Source organism: Amborella trichopoda, chromosome 4 (genome assembly GCF_054954075.1).
Source record: "Amborella trichopoda isolate Santa Cruz 75 chromosome 4, AtrichopodaSantaCruz75HAP2 v2.0, whole genome shotgun sequence".
Classification (NCBI taxonomy): Eukaryota; Viridiplantae; Streptophyta; class Magnoliopsida; order Amborellales; family Amborellaceae; genus Amborella; species Amborella trichopoda.
Window position 1 is genome coordinate 52,620,226 of NC_142339.1, and position 8,896 is coordinate 52,629,121.

Consider the following 8,896-nt stretch of genomic DNA (forward strand, 5'->3'; position numbering starts at 1 on the left):
GTATACGTATGACCACATTTGCTAAGAGAACCTTTTTTTTTCTTGGGTGATTCAGTGGGGATGAGAGGCCCTTGCTCATTTTTTAACTAGTTAGTAGATTGTTTTGAAGCTATTAATAGGAATGGAAGTCACAACTTATATAGGGGATATGCTACCACCATGACCTCAGCCTCTTTTTCAATGTGAGCTTCATTCTAACCAAAGTTAGATAAGGTTATACATACATTTCAACTTTTAACTTAGATATGAGAGTCAAGAAATATGAATTTTAAAATTTGCCTTTCATATACGACACATCCTAAAATCATTTAGATAACTAAGAAAATAGACTTTATGCAATATTAAATAATTTTATGGTGAACTTTCAAAAATAAATATTAACAAAAATAACAAAATTTCTTAAGTCTCTGACAATAGTACCATATCCTTATTCTATCTTTGTGACTTGACTTTGGTGTGATGTACCAACTATTCTAGGCACCCGTATCCAAAACAAAATATTACGAATATTCTATCTTATATATGTTTGCCACTTTCATTCAAGCAAGAGTGTAACTTCAATATCATTATTCGACCACTTTAGGAACCCAGACTCACCAATGGCAAAGTGCTTTTATAGCGTTGTGCTTTTCCTGAGTAAATAACTTACGAACTTTCCTTAGGACGCTGATTGTGAAATATGTGTGTTCCTCAAGTTCATTGGATTATCCTTAATAATACTCTTTCCCAAACACTTCAATTTTATGGTTTTGATAAGAAACACGCCTCGGCCACTTGGCCGAGGCGATTTATTTGAACTCATATCGAGTAAAAAAATAAAATAAAAACTAAAAAGATGAATATATTATAACCTTCCTTTTCTTAACATGCTAACCAGCAAGCACTTCGCACGATTTAGAAATAAATTTGACATATCAATTTAGGGCAAAAATTTATATAGAGCCAACGCTCTAAACAATCAAATTAGGACCCACATTAAAAAATTCTCTAGAAGAGGTTATTCTGATGCCCAAATATCTTTTTGGACTATCAATTTTCAAGATTTTCAAATTTTCATAGATCTGTTCGATCTACACTATTTTTGAAACTTTGGGTGTGGGAGCGTCTCATAGGATCATTACTCTATAATGAAAAGTGAAAATATATTTTAAGGCTATCACAAAGATTTTAAGTACTAAAAACACATTTTTTGATACTATTTGAAGGTGCGCTTTATTTTGATTGTTTAGCCTCGACTCTATATAAACCGCACCCTCAATTTATATAAGAAAAATGTTTATATAGAGCCGAGGCTCTAAACAATCAAATTGGAGCCCACCTCAAAAATTTCACTAGAAGATGTTATTTTGATGTCCAAATATCTTCAAATTGATCATCTCAACATCAAGATGCATGGACATGAGAAAAAAATGGATTTCAAGTTTTGAAAATAGTGCATCTTGTAACACATTTTTGGACCGTCAATTTCCAATATTTTCAAGTTTTCATAGATCTACTCTATCGACACTATTTTTGAAGCTTTAAATTTTATAACTAAATATGAAAGTGTATTTTAAGACTATCACAAAGATTTCCAATATTCAAACCACATTTCTCGATATTATTTGAAGGTGCGTTTTATTTCGATTGCTTAGAGCCTTGACTCTATACAAACTGCACCTATTTATATAACACACATAAGTGGTGGTACAGCAGAACTCACCTCGCCCATATGGCGAGCTTGAGTTGCTCGACTCGGCCGAGTCCTAGAATGCTGGTTTGACACAATTTAGCATTAGTATTGCTATGACTGTACTTGAAAATGTAAAATTTACTCTACATCTTGGATGTTCTCTGTTCCATGCACGAAAGTGGACCTCTAATCAGTAATGCATAAAATTAATCCCGACCAAAATGCTAAGCCAACGTACCTCTTCTCCATAGTTTGGCCTTGTCTCACAAAAAGGCAAGGCCAATAATCCCTTTAATAAGAAGCCTCATGTGTAAACAAATAAATTGTGTTTGTAGTGTTAAGCTCACTTACGCATAATACCATGAAAAGAAATATAATGGAGCTTGTCCACTTAAGATCATACTGATCCTTTATTAAAAGGAAGAGAATGAACTTCTCCAATTTAAAATTAAGTTTGATGGGTTTTCCCATAAACATTTGACTTGCTTCACAAAAAAGAACACACGTACTATAGATGAGTGCTTTTGCTTTGATGTGCAATTAATTACAAAGGCTAGCAAATCAACTGAAATGATTTGTGCTATCTTTCATCCTTTAGAAAATATCCCAAGGCCTAATAATGTCAAAGAGAAATGACCACAATAAAAAAAAGCAAAAGGACACAAAGCAGGGGGCTGAAAGGAAGTCCTTTCTTCCGGGAAAAAATCCCGATATTTCGGCAGTTTGCGCCGACTCAAGGGCTCAATTCTTCAGCGCAATCAAGTGGAGTGGGCTCCGCCCCTCTATAAAACCCTCTTTCTCTCTCTAAAAACTTTAATCATTCACTCGCTCTGGCCCCTCTCACTTTCTTTTCAGAAGGGGGAACTTCCCATGCACAGAGAAACCGCATATTTTTTCTCTCTCTCTCTCTGCAAAAACCAAAAATAAAAGGCTCAAAAAGCGGGGACCAACGAAACTCATGTAGTGCACAGAGAGGGGGATACTGTACGAATGGACGGCGATGTCTTGGCTCCCCCTCTCTCTCTCTCTCTCTCTCTCTAAAAGCATACCCCTTTTTTCTCTCTAACCCAAATCCAAAACAATAAAAGACGTTTCCTCTTCAACCTCTTCCCAAAGCTTGCAAGCGACTGAGCAAGTTCAACTACACATGCTCCTCCCTGATATTTCCCCTTTAAAAACCATCGTGCTTTCTCTCTCTAAACCAGTCCTAATACTCGGAGCAGAAGTAGAGAGAGAAAATGATCAGCTTATTGGACCTCTACCATGTCTTAACAGCGGTGGTTCCACTCTATGTGGCCATGATCTTAGCTTACGGTTCAGTAAAATGGTGGAAAATCTTCACTCCCGATCAGTGCTCAGGAATCAACAGATTTGTGGCGTTGTTCGCTGTTCCTTTGCTTTCTTTCCACTTCATCGCCGCTAATGATCCTTATTCCATGAACTTTCGATTCATTGCAGCTGATACCCTGCAAAAACTCATTGTCCTCGGTGTTTTAGCAGTATGGTGCAGAGTTAGTAAGAGGGGCACACTGGAATGGACCATCACACTGTTTTCTCTCTCTACACTGCCTAACACTCTGGTCATGGGTATCCCCTTACTGAAAGGCATGTATGGTGATTTCTCGGGGAGTCTCATGGTCCAGATCGTGGTGCTTCAGTGCATCATATGGTACACTCTCATGCTCTTCCTGTTCGAATATAGGGGAGCCAAGCTCCTTATCACCGAGCAATTTCCCGACACAGCGGCCGCCATTAAGTCCTTCACTGTGGATTCAGATGTTCTCTCTCTAGATGGCCGAGAACCGCTGGAGACCAACGCTGAGATTGGAGAAGATGGAAAGCTTCACGTTACGGTGAGGAAGTCCAATGCTTCTCGCTCTGATATCTTCTCTCGAAGATCGCAGGGAATCACTCCTCGACCTTCTAATCTCACAAACGCTGAGATTTACTCTCTGCAATCCTCTCGAAACCCAACGCCGAGAGGTTCAAGCTTCAACCACACTGATTTCTACTCCATGATCGCCGGCCGTGGCAACCCAAACCCCAATATGAGCCCAAGACACTCCAATTTTGGAGCTAATGATCTCTACTCCAGCAGGGGACCAACGCCCAGGCCCTCTAATTTCGAAGACGAGACTAAGGACAGCGATTACCATCACAAATCGCGATTCGCAAGGGGTTCTTCAGAGAATCACCCTCTTCCCATTGCTCCTCCTAATCCTTCCATTGCTCAATATCCCGCTCCCAATCCTGCCATGTTTTCGCCTAATAGCGGGACTAAGCCCGCGGTTAAAGGTGCTAATGGGCAACAAAATGAGGGAGCCAAGGATTTGCACATGTTCGTCTGGAGCTCGAGTGCTTCTCCTGTATCGGAAGTTTTCGGACAGCATCAAGAGTTTGGGGCTTCTAAAGAAGTAAGGGTTGGTGTATCCCCGACAAATGAACACCCACCATCGAAAGGTATGGATTTTTTGCTTCGAAATTTCTCAGTGTTTCTCTCACTTCAAATCCTTTTCTCATATTACTGTTCTTTTGGTTTTGTTATAGGAGAAAGTTATCCAAGAGAGAGTCAGGAATATGAGCGTGGCGATTTTAGCTTTGGGAACGCAGGTGCAGAAGGAGAGGGGCAAAATCAAGGGAAGTTCGGTTCAAGCTCAGCTATGGAGCTTCACTCTAGGCCAACGGATGGAAAAGCCACGTCCATGCCTCCTGCCAGTGTTATGACAAGACTTATTCTCATCATGGTTTGGAGGAAGCTTATTCGAAACCCAAACACATATTCCAGCTTGATTGGTCTCACATGGTCCCTTGTCTCCTTCAGGTCTCACACGTTCTCTTGTCTTGAAGATCACAGTATACTTTCCCTTCTTCTTTTTTTCTTTTTTTTTTTTTTTTTTTTTTTTGTAGTTAGGGCCGCGCCGGTCATCCCTTTTCTTGCTTGCAAAAGTTGGGTTAGAGCTTTTTTATAAAGAATAATGTGATTGATCTACAAATTTAGATTTCACAGTGTTTTGTGTAGTTTTAGGGGGATTTTTTAAGTTGGGTTTTTTAATTTTTTGTTTGGTGTTGATTTTAGGTGGCACGTCAAGATGCCTGCTATTGTGGCTCAGTCCATTTCGATTCTCTCAGATGCAGGCCTTGGAATGGCTATGTTCAGTTTGGGTGAGTTTCTCTTTGTTTGAAAAAGGATAAAAAAAAAAAGGAAAGAAGGAAAAATCTTATCTTCTCATAATACATGGGTTTGATTTATTGGTTCGGTTCTTATAATTTAACTTCAAAACATTCTCTTATCAGTAAGAAATGGGTTTGGATTGGTTGTAATAATGAGATTGTGTTGATGTTAATGTTGTTGGTTGTGGTGGTGAGAGACAGGGTTATTCATGGCGTTGCAGCCGAGGATCATAGCATGTGGGAATTCGATAGCAGCTTTTGCGATGGGAGTGAGATTCCTTAGCGGACCAGCTGTCATGGCTGCTGCTTCCATTGCTGTTGGATTGCGAGGCGTCCTCTTACACGTCGCCATTGTACAGGTCACTAACCCCTCTTTTACTCTCTCTCTTCCTGACAACGGAATCTTACACCCAAACTGCCGCATTCCTCAAGATCGCTGCTCTCTCTATAAAATACTGGAAAAGCAACCCAGACACTGTTCCAACAGAGAGCAAATACCTCTCTCTTGTTTAGCGATTCTATTCTCCGACCTCTTCTGGCCTCGTTTAATCGACAAACGAAAAACCCAAGACTCTTTTTCAAAAAAAAAGGCACGCCTCTCTCTCTCTCTCCTTGATAAAAAAATATTCAAAAGAAAACGCCATCTCTTGCTCTCTGATTTGATTACTATTCTTCTCTTTTCTCTTTTTCTAATTTTTTTTGATGAACTGCTATCTTTTTTTCTGATGGATAATCAAGAAACCATTCAAATGAAAATACCAGTGCTCTTTCTCCCAATCTCTCTCTTCTCTCTTCCTCCGAACTTGGATTGCCAAAAGGAAAAGACCACTGTTTCACTGTATCTCTGTAGCTGTGTGCTTCTATTCTGACCTATTTTGTTTGATTGACAAACAGGCGGCACTTCCTCAAGGCATTGTCCCCTTCGTCTTCGCCAAAGAGTACAACGTACACCCCGATATTCTGAGCACCGGGTATATCTCATACCTGAAATAACTAATCACTCACCGAATCTAGAGAGAGAAACCCCGAATCTAGAGAGAGAGACTTTCACTTTCATTTTTAATACCATCCTTTCTTCTTGTTAGCGGTGGTTACTTAAGGGGAAGCTATGAGACCCACCTACGTACGTTCATTCGTGACCTTTGCCCTTAGCTGTCAGATTTGAGTAGATGGCTTTAGTCACTCTTATTGATCAAATGACTCAGTAATTTTTTATTTTTTATTTTTATTCTATAAATAATTAACCATATTACCTTTCAAAATTTCATGAGCATTTTGATCATTTATTTTTAACAAAAAAATATTTACTTTTTACTTTTTACAGGTTCGCCATAATTTTATGTTTGGACGCCAAAAATTTCATCTAAATGTTATGCAAAAAGAAATAAAAAATAAAACAGCATTCGGCATGATCATAGTGTGAACAATCTGAATCGAAGGGCTAAAAAATAGGGTCACATATAATTTACCATTTATATGTTAGTGGGTCACATTCCCCTTTACTTTAACCATCTCTTCTTTCCCAAAATTAATGTTCTTTCCTAATACTTTGTTGTTACAGAGTTATATTTGGCATGCTGATCGCCTTGCCCATAACACTAGTCTACTACATCTTATTGGGTCTTTGAAAGCCATCTCTCTCTCTCCCTACCCGACATGGAGCAGGGCCTGGTCTGTACTGCTGCCATTGTTTGTCATGAAGCGCCGACCGCCCCAACAGTTAGTTTCCTCAGACAGCAATGGCCTCGCTGGCTGCAACCACAAAAAAGAGGATATGCCATGCCAAACGGACCACAATGCAACACACAGCAAACCCCACCTCTATTTTACTGTGAAAACCCGAATTCCTCTTTAAGGGAGTTGTAATCATGTAACCATATGTTTGGTTTTAGTCGTTTTAGGTTTACAGTTTTAATGGCGAAATTTTGTCACGAGAAAGGATTCCAAAAGCATAGAAATCGCAGCTCTGTTTTATCCTTTCTCTCTCTATCTGTCCATTCTCGCGTTATCCGCTATTAATGTGGTTTGTCATAAAGACGAAGTTGTTTGTTGGTTTGGTTAGGTTAGAGAGAGAGAGACAGAGGAGTTTGGGTTGTGAGCTCGTGATAATGCGTCAATGAATGTGGGTTTGTCACTTTGTGCCAAAGGTTAAATAGGAGTTTGGGGTTTTATTGGTGAGGAAAGGCGAATGTGGGCGAAGGATGTCCCTACGTTATGGAAGGGGGGCCTTGGCGTGTGATTTTGATGTGGACCTCTTTCGAATATTAAACGACAAGTAGACCCACCCTCCATGGTTACGTGGTCGCCCATCCTTTTCTCTCTCTAAAATTCACTGCCTCGCTTTTTTACGCCCGTACGTGAATTATGAAATTTTGGTTAGCACTATGGCCGTTATGTAGGCGTGCACTATCCTATGCTCTCGCAGGAGCATATTGTGTGACTACTACCTCTGGCAAAAGTAGAATTTAGGAGTTCTTCAATTTTACCTTTTGGTAACCACGTAAGCCAATTTAAATTTTAAGTTTTGACACGTATCTCACCTTTAAAAAAGTTGGACGGTACGCATTCAATCTAGTGACATTGTCGCATGGAGTGCGATTTGAAATTTCCTTATGTTGCAATCTTGAAATTTAGAATTAAGGTGTGCCTCAAAAATCAATCATAAAAAGTTGATTTGGTGTTGAAAAACACTCTAATTAATCATCTCTATATTGAGATCTTTGAATATGAAAAGAAAAAAAAATTTTGAGTATTGAAAATATTGTATTTTGTAACATATTATTTGGACTATCCAGTTTCAAGTTTCAAGTGTTTATAGATCTACTTAATTTGAACTATATTTGGAGTTCAAAATTTTATAATTAGAGTTCAAACTAGATTCTCAAGCCAAGCCATCCTGTGAGTTTTTGACACTAAAACTATGTATATGGTGAAATTTAGAGGTTAGAGGTGCATCTCAATTTGATTGTTGAAAATCGCAACCTTGGATTTGATTGTTTAAGATAAGCTATGTTTATCGAGAAGCTAATGTGCTGGAATATAGTTTGACGAAAAGGGGGTGCATATGGTTGATTCTATGGTATCTGAAGTTTTATTTGTCTGAGGTTAATTAATATCTATAATTGTTTTCTTTATTAATGAAATAGAAGTAACTTTGTTAAAGAAAAAAAGAAAAAAAAAGAAAAAAAAAAGAAAAAAAAAAAAGGTTTGCAACATGTACAAATCACACCCTTTCCTCTTATTGCTAAGATTAATGTGATGTTGAAGAGGCTGCATGCCCAAGATGTGGGTTGTAAAACTAATTGGAGGACGAATTTTATCTGAGGAGTAAACGAACAGTATATTCTTGCAGGGGCATGAAATCTTGTGACTATAAATCTAGGCTACTAAATTTCGTCCGATTCCGAAATGAGTTGGGTTTGAAACTAAACTTTTGTCTACTCAACATTATGGAAAGATCTTAACTTTTTGAAATTAAATACGAATAACGGCTTCTCTTGGGGCAAGGCAGTCTTTTCAAGGTACTTATTTTTCCTGTGCCACCAAAGTTCCATTGAGAAAAACTTGCAACCACTTTTGCATTTCTCATATTTTCTGCATTCTGTCTGGCTCTTTCAGGTTATCTTTTATTCTCACCGAGTCCAGAACGAATTCTTTAGTTGAGTGGACCCCAAAATAGTAGTCACGGATGACATTTCCATTCCACCACTCCATCTCTCACCTAATTTTATGGAGCCGTTGATACAAGGGGAGCCATCAGTGTACCACAACCTGGCTGTGTCGAACCACAACCGGCTGGGTTACTTGGAACCAGCCATTGGCTGTAGCCAATTTTGGCCAGTTAGGGTGATCGACCGGCTTGACCATCCTAATTCCAAAAAATAATTTGAAACAATAAGAACTATGTTTTGCTCGATAAGTATGGACGCGACCCAGGCGGCTTTATTGCTAGGCACTTACAAAGCAGACATCATGTCTCATGAGTCTGGAAAGGTAGTCAATCGGTTAGACCTCTCTTTTTAGCCTACACTAGATTGGTGGTTGGTGATGGAT

General features: G+C 39.0%; 1 protein-coding gene across 1 annotated transcript; it reads left to right on the top strand.

Annotated features, from left to right (window-relative positions):
• The first annotated feature begins 2,853 nt into the window (after window positions 1-2,853).
• Window positions 2,854-6,820, top strand: PIN1 (Auxin efflux carrier family protein). Its single transcript, XM_006826822.4, has 6 exons — window positions 2,854-4,132; window positions 4,220-4,493; window positions 4,749-4,834; window positions 5,045-5,202; window positions 5,738-5,814; window positions 6,405-6,820. The coding sequence occupies exons 1-6, from the start codon at window positions 2,911-2,913 to the stop codon at window positions 6,469-6,471; spliced, it is 1,884 nt and encodes a 627-aa protein (XP_006826885.1). The 5' UTR covers window positions 2,854-2,910; the 3' UTR covers window positions 6,472-6,820.
• The last annotated feature ends 2,076 nt before the right edge of the window (window positions 6,821-8,896 follow it).